The sequence below is a fragment of the Callospermophilus lateralis genome, chromosome 15 (assembly GCF_048772815.1).
Source record: "Callospermophilus lateralis isolate mCalLat2 chromosome 15, mCalLat2.hap1, whole genome shotgun sequence".
Taxonomy (NCBI): Eukaryota; Metazoa; Chordata; class Mammalia; order Rodentia; family Sciuridae; genus Callospermophilus; species Callospermophilus lateralis.
In genome coordinates, this window is record NC_135319.1 from 20,830,540 (window position 1) to 20,849,123 (window position 18,584).

At 44.2% G+C, this 18,584-nt stretch overlaps 1 protein-coding gene across 2 annotated transcripts in view; it reads right to left on the reverse strand.

Annotated features, from left to right (window-relative positions):
* Positions 1 to 18,056, reverse strand: part of Frmpd2 (FERM and PDZ domain containing 2) — a 96,299-nt gene extending 78,243 nt beyond the window's left edge. Inside the window, exons 1-7 of one of the 2 annotated variants that reach the window (XM_076834960.1) lie at positions 17,915 to 18,038; positions 15,740 to 15,897; positions 11,279 to 11,344; positions 8,820 to 9,011; positions 5,998 to 6,130; positions 5,177 to 5,264; positions 2,732 to 2,867 (exon numbers count right to left, since the gene is read on the reverse strand). In XM_076834960.1, the coding sequence (XP_076691075.1) occupies positions 2,732 to 2,867; positions 5,177 to 5,264; positions 5,998 to 6,130; positions 8,820 to 9,011; positions 11,279 to 11,344; positions 15,740 to 15,897; positions 17,915 to 18,038 (897 nt within the window). Of the gene's footprint in view, positions 1 to 2,731; positions 2,868 to 5,176; positions 5,265 to 5,997; positions 6,131 to 8,819; positions 9,012 to 11,278; positions 11,345 to 15,739; positions 15,898 to 17,914 lie in introns of both variants that reach the window. The other variant, XM_076834959.1, reaches the window with a different exon arrangement.
* Positions 18,057 to 18,584: the final 528 nt, after the last annotated feature.

Below are 18,584 nucleotides of genomic sequence, written 5' to 3' on the forward strand. Positions count from 1 at the left end.
ATACACAAGGAATTAATTTAAAAATAACTGTGGGTAAATGGCAGAAAGATTGATAGAGGGAAGAGAACAGGGGGTAGTGAATGGGAAGGGGAAGAAGAGGTACTGGGATCTGAACTAAAACAATTTTTTAATAAAACAAAACTACCTTGATTTTTAGATTAGGGCAGAGATTTTCCAGTCTGAATGTTGAGTGAACAGGGTTCATAAGCATCTCTCATTCTCAGTTTCACAATACTTCATGTTTATGTCACACTTGTGACTGAGAAATGCTTTAATCCTCATTGTTCTTTAGACTCAGTCGCCATCCTTTCAGGTGCATGCTCTCAACCCATTTTATAGAGGAGGAAATTGAGGCTTCAAAAGTCTAATTAACGGGGGGAGTCATATAGCCAGCAACTGGCAGCTTCTAACATGTCCCCAAGAATACTCAGCAGGACTCCTGTCTCAAGAGGTCAAAATTCCAGCCATGGAATGGTCTGTGTCCTGAAAGTTCTCAGTGGATGTGCCTTCAGTGACTAATCAGGAAAAAATAAAGCTTAAAAAAAATAGCATGCTGTGTTCTGCTTCTGCTTTCCACGTGAGTGGCTGCAAACTTCCTGGCATCTTCAAGGATTCCAGAAACCCCTCTTTGACTACCACCTCCCCTGTACCCATGAAGACCAAAGAATGGCCTTGGAGACTGCAGAGGGTCAGGTGGGGCAAGTGGGCCACACAAGAGGAGGGATATCTGGAGGCTATTTGCTCTGCTCATCTCTAATTTGTTAAGAGGCTTTAAGCAAATCTCCCTGTGACAGACAGACAAATGCCTTCTGAGGACATCTAGGTCTGATGTTCCCAAAGGGTCCCAGATGGTGAGACAGAAGGCCAGGCAAAGACAACCTCCTCACTGAATAGCCTACCCAGAGGGGGCTCTTCATAGGTCCAGGAAGCAATAATCTCATGGTCACTGTAGCCTTGCATGGTTGTAGGATAGTTTTGCAGCTAATGGCAGTATTGTATAGTAAGAAGGTGTGACTTATTCTAAACACACTGGTGTTGTAACAGGGATTTAGAGTGGCTGCCTTTGCCAAAAGCAGTAACTCTTTTTCTCAGGCTTGCAGATGGTCCATCAATAACTAAAAGCAGGATAAAGCTTGGCATCTCTGCCTTTGTTTTTTTTTTCTCTCTCTCTCTCTTTTTTTTTTTTGGGGGGGGTATGGTTACTGGGGATTGAACTCAGGGGCACTCCACCACTGAGCCACACCCCCAGTCCTATTTTGTATTTTATTTAGAGACAGGGTCTCAATGAGTTGCTTAGCACCTCGCTTTTTCTGAGGCTGGCTTTGAACTCGAGATCTTCCTGCTTCAGCCTCCCACACCACTGGGATTACAGGCATGCACCACCATTCCTGGCTCTCTCTTTTATTACCTTAATCTTTGGGTCAGCTCCCTGCTCAGTTATACATGCAGGTATGTTAATCATTTAAAGAGTATTCATGTAAAAATTACTAAAACAAGATTTATGAGCCCTAAACTGACCTAACCAATTTCATTCCCTTCCAGGACTGAGGCAAGATGTGCAGCATCCTGCTTAAAACCCTTGGGGTGGTGCCTAAAATTCTTCAGTCATTGTCCTACACCTGCCAGGATTTGAGGGAGGCAGGCACATCACCCCATGATGAGATTGCTTCCTTTAAGCAGGAGCAATCATCTCATGGAAAATTTGCTGCCCCCTCCCAGGCTCACAGATCTGATGAATAAACATCCTGAGCAACAATTGGAATTTTTCCCTTCAAGTAATTAAAGACTTCTCTAGAGCCACCTTGCAGATCCAAAGCTGAGAGAATAATCAGTCAGACCACAGTTTGCTTAATTATGCATACTTCTTGCTCCCTGCCTCAAAACTTCCTCCATTTAAACCTAAAGCACCTCTCAGTACCCTAAAGACAAGGTTGAGATGCTGATCTCACTTTGCCTTTCCAATATGGCCATATTGACTAAAGTTCTTTTCCTGCTTTTTATCATCATCTTTTCTGTTTGTTTTTTGGGCTGAGTGGCCAGTCCTGGCTTGTTGGGAGCCCTGTAGTCAGGCATCTGACCTAGGACTTTGGTTTTTATTTAAAAAAAAAAAAAAAAAAGTGGCTATGGCCAGCACCAGGGCTGTTTCCAGAAGACCCTTTTGGTCAGAAAGTACATTTTGGGCCCACCCCTGATCCCACCTCTCAGTGCAGAATTGGCAACCTCATTCCTCAACAGAGCTACAGTGCTAGGATATATCCATCTTTTCTGTTAGCCTGGCCTCCAAGACTTGGACAAGTGGGCCTGGCCACTCTCGGGCCTCAACTCCCTACATGTCCCCTCAGCCTATTACTCTTTGCAAACCAAAAGGGAGACGCTCTTCTCCCTAGAGAAGCAACCCCTCTGCAGTTCCAAATCTGTGCCTCTGCATTTTGTCTGTCTAGAAGGCCTGTGACAAGTGCATTCTGCTTTATCAGTTTCCTTATCATATGGCATGCTTTGTTACAGCCCTATATACCAGTAGCTGTTGACTTCCTAAGAGTTGAACCTGGCATCTTCAACTAATATCCTACACAATATCTATTGCAAAACCTGGCCCAGTGAGGCCACTCAACAAATACCTATGCCCTGAATTGCAAATTACAGATTTATGTCAGTTCAGTTCTGTGAATCCTGCCTATTTTCTGTCTCTGCTCAAACCCACCAGGGGAGTGTCTAGCCCTCTTTTGCTCACCTTTTTCTTTCTTTGCAGGAAATTCCTTTGAGAAGGAGCTGCCAGCTGTGAACTTCCTGCTTCTGCCAAGAGCACAGACCTAGAGCTGAGCCGTTGGCCCTCCTGCTGGTCATGGGGAAATGTACCTGCAAGAGTGCTGGCAGGGTTGAGAAGGGGTAAGTACTTGATACATTCATGCTTCCATGCCATGAAAGCCACCATGTGCAGGGGCTTAGCTGGGAAGAGTACACCTGCTATTTCATGTTATCGTTATCCAATACCTATAGGGGAAACTGAGGTTGGCAGAAGTCAAGGCTGCACAGCCTTGGAATTTGCGGGAGGGGGTGAGGTACAAGGCCACAGTCTTCTTCTCCCTCAACTCCAGGTCCTTGCCTGTGTGCTCTGGGTGTCATGACCTAGATCCCCAATAATCTCTGATCAGATCATGAGATTCCAGGGGTACTGACTTTTTTCCTTCAAATCTTATGTATTGTTCAAAATATCTTGACAATAAACATAGTTATGTATGCATAATGATGTTTTGGTTGACAGAAACTGCATATATGACAGTGATCCCATAATATTAATATGGAAATGAAATTTTCTTATTACCTAATAAGGCCAAAATCACCATACACAGTAGCACACCACTTTATGTGTTTGTGGTGATGGTGGAGTAAACAAACTTGCTGTGCTGCCAGTTGTACAATTATATACAATGCTATTATTAAAATGGATAATGATAATAAAGGACTATGTTGCTGGTTTATGTATTTACTATATTTCATATCATTATTTTAGAATGTTCTCCTCCTTATAAAAAAGAGTTTACTGTTAAACTGTAGGCCACATTATGCCCATAGCAACCTCTTACATCATGTGCTTACTGTGTTTCTTGATTTTTTTTTTTTTTTTTTTTTGTACTGGGGATTGAACTCACAGGTGCTTAACCACTGAGTCACATTCCCAGCCCTTTTTTGTATTTTATTTAGAGATAGGGTCTCACTGAGTTGCTTAGGGCCTCTCTAAGTTGTTGCAGAGAACTTGTAATCCTCCTGCCTCAGCCTCCTGGCTGCTGGGATTATAGGCATGCACCACCATGCCCAGTTTACCATGTTTCTTGAATGTATCATTTTCTCTTATGTCTAATTTCATGTTGCCTCATCCATCACAACCCCAGGAGTCTATATAATACTACATATTTGTGTGTGTGTGTATATATATGTGTGTGTGTGTGTGTGTGTGTGTTTATACATGGCATTATATGATATGATACATATTATATACAATACATATATATATATATATATATATATATATATATATATATATATATATAATTTTATGTATAAACACATTCCATATGGTGTAACAGGCTATACCATCTAGGTTTGTGTGAGTACCTTCTATGATGTTTGCCCAACAATGAAATGCCTAATGATGCATTTCTCAAAATATATCCCATCATTAAATAACAAATGGGGGTTGTAAAAGCTCCTTTTGTTAAAAAAAAATCAAGTTTTAAATGGCAGGAAAAATCATTTCATTATAACATCTGGTCAAGGTCCCATCTGTGGATGTAACAAGTATGACAAAAGCCCTTGGTTGAACAATGGATACCATCACCATTCTCCTCAACAAATCAATATGCAAATACCAAATCCTCCAAACTTCAAAATGTCCAAATTCCAGCCCTGTCGGATTTGACACAACTTATGTATCAGTGTAAGACTAGTTGCAAAATGGTCACATTCTTCTCCCTGCCCTTTGAAATTAATTTGTATCCTTCTCCTGTCAAGAGGTGGAATTCTTTTTCCCCATCCCTTGAATCTGGGCTGGCCTTTGGCTTGATCTGGCCAATGGAATAAGGTGAAAGTGGTGGGTGTCAGTTCTAAGAGCCCTGTACCCACACCAACCCTCTCCCTCTGCCACTGTTATTTAAACAACCCCAGCCTGGCTTGTTGGTGAAGAAGACCCAGGGTCCCCGAGAGACAGCCAGCCATCTCCAGGGGCAAAGCTGCCTAGCTGATCACGGTTGCAGGAGAGGACCCAGCAGAGTCCGGAAGACCTCTGAGCTAACCATAGCCTAAATTATAAACCTGAAGAATAAGGAGCTAAATGAATAAGTGTTGCTTTCAGACACTGTGCTGTGTGCGCATTAGTTATACGGCAGATGTGGCAGTGGATAATTGCAACAACACTGAAGCAGGTTATTGTTCCATCTTTGAGCCCGAACATGGTTACCAGGGGAGGCAAGGCGGCCAAAGGCACAGTTGCCACCAGACCCTTTGGCACCCTGGCTTCATAGCTGCTTAAACATATATGCGATTGCTGATGGGAAAAGGCAGGCATGTTCTGAAAAAGCAAGAGACTTCTCATCAGTAATCAGTAAAGACACAGAAGAGAGGTGCCTCACACCAACATCCCATACCAAGTTCACAGCACCCTGAGCACCTTGAAGCTCACCTGTTAACAAAGAGGCTGCAGCGACTGTGTGCTGAAGTACTCCAGCGTGGCTCCAGGGAGCTCTGGGTCTCTGTACTTCTGTCTGAAACTAACCAAACAGCCTGGTAGAGAGCATGGGCAGAGGCAAGGGGTCTGGCTTTCTGGAATCAGGCATCCCACATTGTGGATAATATCACAGTTCATTAGCTATGGGCCCTTGGTGAAATTACTGAATCTCTGAGTCTGTATTCTCATATATCAAAAATGGAAATGACAGTCATGGGGACCGGAGGGAATTATGGGGAGGCAGTGTTACAATGGAACATAAAGTCTAATGGTAAAGAACAAAAGGACACCCTGTTTTAGAGACAAAAAAATTATAACTTTAATCAAAAACATAAATAAAGCAAGCAAGCTCAGATTCAGTTGAAAAGTAGAGAACAGAAGAAGATTTGAAGGTTATTTTAAAAGCCATTCTTTTAACATAACTAGAATAGTAACCAAAAAAATCTTTACAAGTTACTTTCCTTTCATTCCAGTTAGAAAGTCATTTTTTAAGTTTATCTTTTTGTTGCTTGTTTTAATAGGTTCTCATCAACTTGGACAGTTAGACTTCTATTTTAAAAAGTTAACATTGGACATAAATGTTAAATTATAAAACCTTTCCTGTGGACATAGATGAGAACTGAGCTCAAATGCTTCTCTCCTAGGGCTTCATAAAAGAAAGGCTTGGCTCAGGTTTTATCTGCTACCACACAGGGACGCCTGGACCACACAGGGCAGGGAACAATAGAAAGAGCACCAGTGACCCATGCAAAAAATGCTAAGGGCGTCTCACCAACCTCTGCGAAGATTCAGACACTCCAGGGCCGGTGTCATTGGGCTCTCGCTGCTTGTCCCTTGCAGCCTCTTCCTGAGCAGGTAACTTCGGCTCTGCTGCATGCAGGTGCTTTCTTCCATAACTCTTCTCTCCATCTGAGGGCCAAAGCCATCATACATCCACAACCCAAGGTCAGGAGACACATAGGTACATACAAACTACCTAGTTAAGCTAAGTCAGTAGAATTGTCCTACACTGCAGGAGCCTAACATTACATTCTCCAGCAACCAGAACATGCCCTGACTCACCACCCACAAGCACTCAAGAGGTGAGTCATTCACATTTGTGTCTTTCTCATGAATTCCTCCTCTGTGTCTTTAAGACCCAGAGCTGTGTCCTCTCCACTTCTAATTCTCTTACCTCAGCCCCTCTGACCACTATTTCTTTTCTTTTTCTTTCTTTTTTTTTTTTTTTTTTTGGCACCAGGAATTGAACCCAAGGGTGCATAACACTGAGCAACATCTCCAGCCCTTTTCATATTTTATTTTGAGACACGGTCTCGTAAGTTGTTTAGGGCCTTGCTAAGTTGCTGAGGCTGACTTTAAACTTGCGATCCTCTTATCTCAGCCTCTGGAGCTTCTAGGATTACAGCCATGTACCCTTTATCTTTCTTTATCCCTCTACTCACATCTCTCTCTGTTACACTACATTACCTTGAGTTTGCCTGCCTACCTGTTTCCCCTAAATTGTTATGCACCATTGCAGCTCACCTGGTGCAGTGCATTAATGCTAAATAAGAGATTGAAGTTCATTCTGCGGAAATGCCATAGGTCAATGCAGTGTCTGTCCAAGGACGATGACACACCTTTAGAGGATAGACTATACTGTCTTTCAAATAATTAAACCCCTTTCCCCCACAAAATCTTCTAGCCCATAGCAATGTAGGCATGCATTCTTGCATAGGGTAAAACTTGCATGGAGTATTAGACCCTGGCAATGATGAGGAAAGTGATCATTATTGGAAAGGAATGGTCTGCCGGGCAGGAGGCTAAGGCAGAAAGATCGCAAGTTCAGCAATGGCAAGGCACTAAGCAACTCAGTGAGACCCTGACTCTAAATAAAATACAAAATAGGGCTGGGAATGTGGCTCAGTGGTGGAGTGCCCCTGAGTTCAATCCCTGGTACACAAAAAATAAGGAACAGTCTGCTGGCATGGAGAGCGGAGAGCAGATTCTAGACAGAAGGGTGAACTAGCACAGGTAGAGACCCAGCATAATGAGGAGTGCCTTCATGAGTTGGAAATATGAGGACAAACAGAGGATGGGGGGCTTTTCATGTTTAATTGTCACATCCTGTTACTTGAGTGAAGAGATGGTGTCTCATGCTGCTTTGTGTATCACAAAACAGGTTTTTAACAAGAGATTTAACATGTTAAGGATGATAGGACACAATTTTTTCTTTGTCAGAAATATGAAAAGGGAAAAATACCTACAAATAACACAGCATTAGTGGAATGTAATTGAAGATTTTAGGGTGAACTTGTTTTTAATATAAAACTAACTAAAAACTCAAAAAACCTTCTGACCTAATTAGCAGAAGCCACATATTCATATGCAAGAGAAAAGGAGTCCAAGAAGGATGCTAGGATGGAAGAGGCTTTTACTGACTGACTTGACTGTGCCCTATCCAGCTGTCCCTTCATCTCCCTACATTAACCTACATGAACTACATGACCCTTACATTAACCTTGGTCTGGAATCTCCAACTTGTCCCTAGACAAGTGCAGCTGCCCAGCTGGTCTCTAGCTTAGCCTTCCCGAACTTCATCTATCGTGAAAACTTCCTTACAAATCCAGACATGGTGATGCACACTAATGATCCCAGCTACTCAGAAAGCTACAGTGAGAGAAATAAGCTCAAGGCAAACCTGGGGCAAGGTGGTGAGCGCTCATCTGGAAGAAAGAAAAAGGAAGAAAAGAAGAAGGAAGGAAAGATAGAAGAAAGGAATGAACCCAGCCAGCCTTGTTACACTTTGTACCATGAGTACATCACTTGCCTCACCCTGCTTGATCTTCTACCCAACTTCTAGGTGCCATTCCTGCCCTGGAGCTCCCCAGGGGGACAGATGGATGCTATCTTCAGCTGAGTCAACTTCCTTGTTCAGCTTGTGCCTAATCCCACTGTCTTCCCATCACTACATTTTCCCAATAAATAACTTGCACAGGAATCCCAGTCTCTGGGTTAGCTTGAAGGGAAAAAGACCTAAGCCAGATACTGCCATGTCCCAGGCCCTTGGCTGGACACTGGGGATGGACAAGGCATCAAGCAGCACAGTCAGACAAGGGTAGCAAAGGGACTTCCCCAGGAATAAGATCACAGAGGGCGGGTGTGGTCAAGGTCAGATGAGGCTGAGTTGTATTTTAATAAGAGACCTGAATCACAGGTCATAAGCATGATTGTTTTATTCAAAGAGGCACTTAAAAGATTTCAAGTGCCTCAGTCATGTTAGGAATTAGGACCTGCCTGAGGGTTTCATCAGAACTGCCCAATAGAACGGCTATGACCAATGATGAAAATGTTCTAGATCTGCCCTGTCCAATAGGGTAGTCACCAACTACATGTGGCAACTGAGCACTTGACATATAGCAAGTGTGACTGAGGAACTTTTTTTTTTGCAGTGCTAGGGATCAAACCAAGAGCTTTCACATGTTAGGCAAGAACTCTGCCACTAGCCACATACCCAGACCCTTGAATCTTTAATTTTGTTTCATTTTAATTAATTTAAATTTCAACCACCACACATGGCTAGTGGCTACCAGGTTGAAAATGTCAGGTCTATACTGACCTCAGAGATGGTTCCCAGAACCAGGCCCACCAGTCGTCTGATGTGAAGACGGGCAGGGGCTGGGTACACAGCCACTTCTTCCTGATGGACCCGACAAGCTTCCAGAACTGACTGTAGTGGCCGCCGCCTGCTGGGCTGGTCTTCACACATGGTCAGAAGGATGGAGTGCAAGGGCTCATGGAGCTGCAAAGGCTGCAGAGCATACAGGGTAGTGAGAAGCATAGCACAGCTGGAGCAGCTGCTGCTGAGCAATACTGTGTCAGGTGCGCCCAGGGGACTAATGGAAAAGGATGCCTTCATTACCACCAGAGCAGGGGCCTGCTCCTTCCGAGAGCTTAGATGAACACGAGATTCTTCATCGAGGCCACACGATGCAGAGCAGTTATCTCTGCCTCCGTTGTGCAAAGTGTGCTGCTCTTTAATCTCAGATATGCTTCAGCCTGACATGTGCTTAGAATACTGGTGAAAAACAGGTGCTGGACATGATGGAGTTACACCTGTGCCAAGCACCCTGGATCAGACCAGAGATCAGTCTTTCACTCATGGTCACCTGGGAAGCCTGACTAATTATTCAAGTAAGACTTAAGTCCTTTCCACTAGATCTTGAACTCCAGAGCCTACAAACATTGGAGTCACAGGCAGCAGCACATGTGCTCAGTCATCATTGGTTGAACTTTAGGCCACAGGCACTTGTCAAGCAAAAGAAAAGCTAAGTCTTTTATAACCACTTCCATCAAGCATTGAAGTGACCACCATTTATATGAGGAAGGCCTCAAATTCAGATTCAATCTCTGATTATTAGGGGCTGGGGGTATCACTCAGTGGCAGAACATTTCCTAACCTATATGAAACCCTAGGTTCCATTCCCAGCACTACAAATCATCATCATCATCATCATCGTCATGAATAACAACATCATTTGACTGCTTCTCCCACTCCAACCACACTGAAAGTCATTTGGCAGAAAGGATGCAATGCCATGTCAGGCAGGGAGCATCCTCTGAGGTGCCATCTTCAAGGGAAGTCAGGCTACCAAGTTTTATACTCACACAGCAAATTGGAGGTCTCTGTATGTCTGAAACTGGACAGTTATTCAAGATGGTCCCTTCTTTTAAGATCAAATTCCAATAAGAAAGATCATTACTTAAGGAGATGAGGGCAGTACAGAATAATAAAAGCTTGGCCTGGGGAAGAACAGAACTGTGATAACACAGAGACAGGGACCTGACCCAGGCTGATACCAGAGTGCACACAGGGACTCATTACAAGGAAAGTGGGGAGTGAGCTGTGAACAGAAGGAGCAGTGTGGGCATGGGCACAGAGGTGCCCACTGTCTGAAAGCAAGGGGCCATGGGCAGGATGAGGGCCTGTGGCAAAATGACAATGTGGGACCCCTTGATCCAAATTATTAAGACTTTCAAGATGGTGATAGCACAGCATTAAGTCTAGCACAGGACCACATTCATACACCCATGGAGCTAATCCTGAGGAGTGCGGAGAACCAGAGAAGAATTATTCAGGTAAGAGCCCACTTTTGGCCTCCATGTGGGTCCTGCTGAGAGGCTAGAATGTAATCTTTGAGTATCCTGGAGATACCAAAGATTTCATGAAAGAAGGGTTGTGAATAGGTCTCTGTTTACAAAAGAGCACCAGGAATCACTAGGATTTAGGATTGGAGAGGTCAAGGGTGGGAGAGAGAGAGGAAGGAAGGAAGAAATGAAGTAAATCAGGAAGAAAGGAGAATTGGGGGAAAAAAGAGAAGGAGAAAGAAATAAAGGAAGGAGGGAAGGAAGAAGGGAAGGAGGAAGAAGGAAGGGAAACAGGGGTGGTATCATCCGTACAGGTTCTCCCGCACATGCTCTTGTAGCACTAGTTTCTAAGGAATTCTTACAGTGTCAGGTGAAAATTTACAAAAAGACAAATATTCAGTTATCCCAAGTTTTATAAAATGCCACCTTAAACAAAGTTTATAAGACTCTATGCTTTAAGCCTTCTCGTAGTCTTTAATAAACTACTCTGAAAAAAAATCTTTGAGAGACGTTGCAGGAAGCATTTTCCACATTTGATGAGCAGGGAACCTTTTTGCAGGAAAGCATCTCACTTCAGGAAGGGCTTTTAGTACATAACTAAGTGAATAAATATATAACTGTATCTTCAGTGTCTGTAAAATCCTCTAGTTTATGTCTTCCTCTGAGTGGAGATAGCAAATAAATCTCATCTTTTCTCCACCAGTCCAAACTTGTATCTGACTCAAGTGCCATGTTAAGTGGGATTCTGAGGTTATTTCTGGACTTTCTAGCAAGAAGGAGATGTGTGATCAATTGGCAATGCCTGCCTGGGACATAGGAGGAATGAGTAACAGCACCCATGCTCAACATCTGTGGACCCTGCCCAGGAACACCACTAAATTAATCCAAAGACATGACCTGGAAAGACTTGGGGCATTGTTATATACACACCTGGTTTGGTGGGACATGAAACCCTGCTGTCCAGTAGAGAGTCATTCCTAAAGAATAGACATGCATCTGCCCAAAAGAAAAGCATGTGATTAGTTTTCAATCATCTCTGCTATTCTAAGGTCCTGCAAACCAAATACAATTTAATTTCTGCATATACACATACTGTGTTCTAGCTGGCCCAATACCATCTGTACTTCCTTTCCTGCTTCCTACACTAGAGGCTATCAAGCCAGAATTTTGCTTTCTAGCAATAACTACAACACCAAATTTTGGCAAAGGATGTAAGGGAAGTATATTAAGGGGCTTCCAAAAAGAATTTTTTTTTTTTTTTGCTGCTTTACTAATAAGTATATATGACTGGTTCCATACTGTCTACCTTGTTTCTGCCTTGTTTCTGCATGTGATACATGGAATCATAGCAACCATCTTGTGACTATAAGGAAACAGGCATAAGAACAAAAAGCCAGCAGATTAGGGTAAAATGGAAATACACAGACTGAATCCTTGATGGCATGACTGAGTTATTGACCAGTCCCTAGACTTTTTAAGTAACTAATAAGTATATCTGTGGCTCTAGCCATTATATTTTAAGCTGTTTCTTACAGCCAAACCTATCGATACATGACATATTATACACCATGCTGATTAAAACACACCATATCTTGTCAAAAAGAAATATTATATATTGGAAAGAACATTTTTTGATTTCTCTGAGCCTGTTTCTTCATCTGTAAATCAAATATTCTGCCTAAATACTCATGAAGATCAAGTAACAAATTCTTGGAGACAATAGCAATAATTGCTATTCTCATTATTGTTTTTATTTAAAACAGAGCATTCACAATATAGCAAGCCCTATTAAATATTTTATTTATATAAACTTTTTTACTCCTCACAACAATGCTTTGAGGCAAGTATTTAATTGTCCCCATTTTACAGAGGAGAAAACTAAAGCAAAGGCAAGCTAGTAAATTTGCCCAAATGAGACTCAAACCTGGACTTGAAGCTAGGTACCAGAGCTCCTGCCCTGAGCCACCACAGAGCTGTCACCTCTGAATCATAGTAGTCCTGAATGACTTAATTTTTACAATGTAGTGGGGCTTCTATTATAATTGACAAGGCCATTTGCCCCTAAGATCTTTTCTAAGGAAAAGGTTTAGGGGCCTTTGGAGGAGGGACATTGAAGGACACGAAACACGGCATGTGAAAACACAGTTGCTTAAGCAGCCCACTGGTCTAACAGTGGTTTTGGTTTGCCACATGACAAGGTCAAGATGTGTGTTCCATGTCACCTGGGCTGATTAACTATTGTCTTTGAAATTGAACCCTTAACCCAGCCACCAGCCCTGGGATGAATGAGACTAGATAACATTCAGGGAAGTTCACAAGTTATACTCAATCCCAGGGAAATAACCGTAAAAGCAGACATGGGAATAGCAACCTGAGCACAGCCAGAGGCCCCGATCAAACCTGGGAACTTTCCTGGATTCCAAGGGCTCTGTCCTGAAGTGTCCTAGGGCCAAGCCAGGCCACAGTGAAAACAGGGTACATCCCAAATATTAAATCCAGCCCATTGGTAGGCGCTGACTGCAGAAAGGCAGCGAGACAGATTTTGAAAACAACTCCTGTCTCAGTGGGAAAGAACACCATGATTGACTGGTAACATCTGCCATGCACACAGGAGGGGTAATGACAGCAAAGGTGATTTGTAGTTAGACACTTGCCCACATCTTCCATCTATACCTGGGATAAGACTCCAAGCAGTGAGGGAAATAGTGTACTGGTCAGAGAGGTATATTAGTCAAAGAGGAGTTCCTGTACATTGTCCTAACCTTATAGCAGGACCCAGGATAGATGGAGGATCAGGCACAGCCATTCCTGGGGACACTCTCCTGAATGTCCATCCCACCCTTCACAGACCTGTGCAAGTTGGATAAAGAGAGAGCTGAGTGATGCATGTGGGATAGTGGGTATCAGAACTGAGCTTTAGGGACCGTGTAAGAGATCAATGACCAGGTAACCCTGCCTCTTGGCCTAATTAACAGTGCTTGAGTTTTCTGGTCCTTTAAGTCATACACCATGTGTCATGCTTAGAGGTCAAGCAACCAACCAAAATAGCTGTCTGGCTCCTTCAGAATTTAGTCCTTCCCCACACTGGCCCTTGTCCAGTTCAACTGGCCCTTCTCTGCCTGATCCAGCCTCTGAGTCACATATACATACCCAGTTCTGAGCTTGCTCTATTCGTTTAGCCTAGGGGCTCATGGAGGAAATTGTGCAGGAGGAAAGGATGTGTTTCTCTAGTTCAAGGGCAGAGGAGTGACTAGACCTTCCCAAGGCACTCAGTGGAGGCCAAACTGAAGTTGGGAAGGCAGTACCTGTGCTTCACCAGGGAGTCCTGGGAGGGACAAGGAAGACCCCAGGAGTGGTCAAGAACTGTTTTAACTCAGGTCCTTTAGAAAGCAGGGCACTGACACTACATACAGAAGCTGTCATCCCAGAGCAATGAGAGTGAGAGACAAAAGGAGAAGGGAAGCAAGGGCAGATGCAGCTTCACCATGCTGACCACAGAGCCAGCAGGAAGTTCCTGAGAGAAACAGCATTTCCAGATATGCACTTTTCCCATGAAAGAATAGCAGGAAGTGCAGCAGACTTGGCTTCCTGGATCTCAGGACTTCTCTGGAAGTTGTGCCTGGCTCCCGGACATTTTCAGACTGCCTGGCACTTCTCTTTACCGGTGGCTCAGAAAGCCAGATCCCAGGATTGAGCATGTCACATCTTAACAAGTCCATAGCATAGGAGAAAAACTGGCATGTGTGGATCCTGGACCAAGCAGAAGAAATCTGAGTGGCACCCAAGTTTGTGTCTGACCCAGGTGTCTAGTGATTCACCTCTGGGATGCTAGCAGTTCAGGGAAAGGTATATGTGCCAGAAGTACAGGGACAACTGCTGATCGGGTGACAGAGCCAGGGTTATTACAATGGTGATGTTTTCACTGCTGTAATATGAATAGGAGACACATGGACTCTGACAACCCAAACCTGGAAGTCACTGGGGCCACATTCTCTTCTTCTTGGAGCCCAAAAGAAAAGCATCTCCAGTTCCAGCATGGCTCCTGAGAGGAGCACCATTTCTAGATCTGCATATTTCCCATGAAAGAACATGGAAGAAAGAATAGAAGTGGTACCTTAAACACCTACTATGCCCTGCCCAGGGCTGTGTGTCTGCCTTATATCGTTCTCACTTTGATTTTCTTTTTCTTTTCTTTTTTTTTTTTTTAATTGAAACTACTGTCTACTGGAACTTTTTGCAGTTCAGAAAGAAAACATGTTCCCTGTAGGAAAGCCAAAAATCTCCATTGATATTACCATCCAGAAATAATCCCTCCAGACAACTTGGTGGTACATGTGTTTTAGAACTTCCTCTCTCTCGTTTTTTTTTTCTCTCTCTCTGCAAACTTGGATCACATTGTGTATGCATATATCAATGCATATATTGAATTTATTTCCAAGTCATTGAATACACTTCTACAGCAGTCTCATTTTAATGCTTATTCTCATATCCGCTCTCAACTGATCATTCATCTTGTTTCCAACTTTTAACTGACATCAACAACACAATGCTGAATATTGCTACAGCCAAATCTATCTTTACTTGGGCCTGAGGATTTCTAGTTGGGGACTTGGATCATTTATTTTTCTGTTCTTTCTTCGTGCTGCCAGTGGTAACAACAGACAGACCTTTTACTCTTATCTTTTGGGATATTTCTTTTTGAATGTTGATAATAGCCAGATTGTCTAAGTCGTATTACCCCACTATACAGATGTAGAAACTTGGGCTCTACAAATTTGACTTGCCCCTACCCAAGAGCTGGCAAAAAAAAGCCTGAGAACAACATTCTTTAAATCTACTTGTGTTAGTTAGCTTTTTGTCACTGGGACAAAAATACTTGGCAAGGACACTTAAAAGAAGAAATGTTTATTTTGTCTCACAGTTTTAGAGGTTCAGTCTGTGGTGGGCCAGCTCCATTGCTCAGGACCCCTGAGGCAGTACATCATAGAGGAAGGGCATGGTAGAGGGGTGCTGCTCTGTTGATGGCAGCCAGATAGTAGAGCAAGGAAAGGGGCCACAGAGAAGATGCATCCTTCCAGGGCATATCTCCAGCGACCCACCTCCTCCAGATATGTCCACCTGCCTACAGTGACCACCCAGTTAGTCCATTCAAACTAGGATGGATTGGTGAGGTCTCATCCCTCATAATCTAATAATTTCACCTCTGAATATTCCTGCATTAATAACAGAGGCATCTTTGGGAACAGCTAATATCCAAACCATTAATACCCACTCTGCCTCAAGGTAGAATCAGGCACCTCGGGATGGAACTGGGAACAGGGAGTACTGCCCAGTAACAGGCCTTTCCCAGGGGACAGGAGACAGGTACTACAGAGAGGCCACGCATCTTACCTGTGACACATCAAGCAGCTCGTCCTCACCTTGCCCCTGTAGCAATTCAGGGGCCTTGAAAGGAGCAGCTTCTATGTGAGAAACACGGTCTTGGAATGAAAGACTTCCAGTTGCAGAAAGCAGGGCTGACCAGGGGCAGACCACATAATCCGAGGAATCTGAAAGCAAGTCAGCGATAGGAGTATAGAGAAAGGGCCACCATCTGGAGAGCCAGCTGTGGGACTGTGTCTGGTAGGTGCCTAGAAATAACTGTCTCTAGGGTAGACCATGAGCAAGATCCCAGGGAGACATAGAACTGAATTAATTCAATTCTTCTGAAAGGGAGCATTGATCACAAAAGATGGCTATAACCATGACCAGGAACTGAGCACCTGCAACCAAATTCATCAGTGGACTGAGAGTTTCAAAGCAAAAGATAAAAAAAGGTCAAGTCCTACTGGAAATTGACACAAGCCTGAATTCCCTGCAGCCAGGCCAGAACCCAAGGCAGCTGGTCTTCTGGGAGCTCTGTATCTGTTTGTCAAAATCTCTAGGGCAGAGAAAAGAGAGTGAGGCCTCAGGAAGAAGATGAATCCAAGGGCACAAGTTAGCAGCCTCCATCTACCTGCCCAGACTGGAACAGTCTCTGGCATGGAGCATGTGTGGTAACATGGGCTGACAGCCTCTGCTGCATGCACTGCAGCTGCCAAGCATGTGGGACTGATGAACTGACAGCAGAGCATGGGCTCTCAATGTTTGTTTCAGTTACCAATTTAATGCCTCACAGCTCCAAATTCATTCTTCCAAACACAAATTCTTCCCTTACACAAATCTCCTAATATTTAGAGCACCATGACAACCTTCTCAGTAGAGGAGACAGGAGAGTCATCACAGGACACTAGTGCCCTCCTTCTGTTGGCTATGGTCAGCAGTGGTATGGGCATGTGACCACCAGATGATGGCACAGTCCTGGACTCAGGCCCAGGACAACAAGGTCCCTTGGTCACTCTCAAGGCCTAATCTTCCACATGATCCCCTTCTCTTTAACTTATCTATACAAATGGTGCAGGCTCATTCTCTCCTGCCCACAAGGGATTCCTGCTCACCTGAGCCTGCCATCACCCCAACCTTCCACTCCCTCGGCCACAATTGGCAATTGCCTGTTCCCCACCTGAGCCATGACTGCAGACCAAGACCAACTAAGCAAGCCAGTGAACTTCATCACAGCTCCCCCAGCAGGTCCGAAACCCAACCTGGGGACAGAACTTGCCTTCAAAGTCTGTTTCTCACTGGGTACCCATCTCAGTCCGAGGGCACCATGAATAATTTTCTTATATCTTTCAGTTACTCTTAATAACCTCCCCTATTTAGACCACAGTGTGTGTTCTGTCTTCCGAAAGGACACAGACTATTACACCATCTGACAGAGTATGGGGGTATCCAGGGTGACTATCTTCTGCCTCCCATCTCTAGTTGTGCCCAAATAGCCCGAGAGATGGAAGAGGGCCTGTTTGCATCAGCTTTTTCACCACTGTCACCAAAAGTCCTAACAAAAACAACATATAATAGGAAAAGTTTACTTGGGGCTCACAGTTTCAGAGGCATCAGTCCATAAATGGCCAACTCCATTGCTCTGGGCCCAAGATAAAGCAAAACATCATGTCGTAAAGGTGAGAAGGAGGAAAGAAGCTCAGGACTTGAGAATCAGGAAGCAGAGAGAGAACTCTGCTCAGCAAGAACAAAATACATGCCCCAAAGGCCCATCCCCAGTGACCCACCTCCTCCACCCACTCCCTACCTGCCTCAGTTAATCCTTATTAGTGGATTAATGTACTGATTAGGTTAAAACTCTCACAACCCAATCACTTCATCTCTAAACTTTCTTGCATTGTCTCACACATGAGCTTTTGGGGGGACACCTCATGTCTAAACCATAAGAGGCCTACATTGCTCCAGCCAGCACCTCCCTAAGCACTATGCAAGTACCAAGGCAGAAGCAAGGCCTTCTGACTCTGCCACATGGCATGGGTCCAAGAGACAGGCTAGTCTCCCAACGTAGTTGTGTGGAGGGTGCCATTTGCCTGCTCGTTTTAATACTTCAGACTAATAACTAATGGAGAAGCAGCAGCCAAAAATATGCTTGTATGGGAAGCTTCACATTCAGTTCCCTGTGGCTTCACTGCCCCAAACTCTTACCATTGTGAAGGTCTTCTAGGAGCCGCTCAGCAGCCAGTGACAAGAGGGACCAGAGTTCTTCCTCAGACAGAGCTTCGCCCCTGACCTGCAGGACACTGGCCAGTGTCACAGAAGCCAGGCTCATGCCTGCAAAGACACACATGTGGTAGAGACCCAGCAATGTCCACGAGCACATCTGGGCCAGCACTTGTGACTCCAGCCCCTCTGAAGTACATGGATGTCATATTTTCATCACCTGCATCCCCAGGGGAGAGTACAAGGCCAAGCCTACTTGAGAAGTGAAAGGAATGTTCACTGAGGGGCTGGCCCAGATGCCGGTTGGTGAATGAGTGAATAGACAAATCAACTTCTAAGCAAAAGGTTAAGTAAATGAATGAATGAATGAACAAGTAAACCATGATAGGAACCCCTCCTCAGGGAGAGCTCCCTCTGCAGGAGAGGAGTGTGGGGGGCTGTGGGGGCATTCATTGTCTACTCTCCTTCTCTGTCTGAGAAAGCAGATTAACAACCATTTTTGCCTCCAACTCTTGATTCATGTCTTTCATCTCTAGCTGCCACACGCAGAGTTGGATCTGGTCCCAGCACCAGCCCTTTTGCCAGCACCTGCCTGAAGAGCAGGCAAGAATCCCTAGAAGGAAGACGGAGCTCCATGTTTCAGGAAGGGCAGACG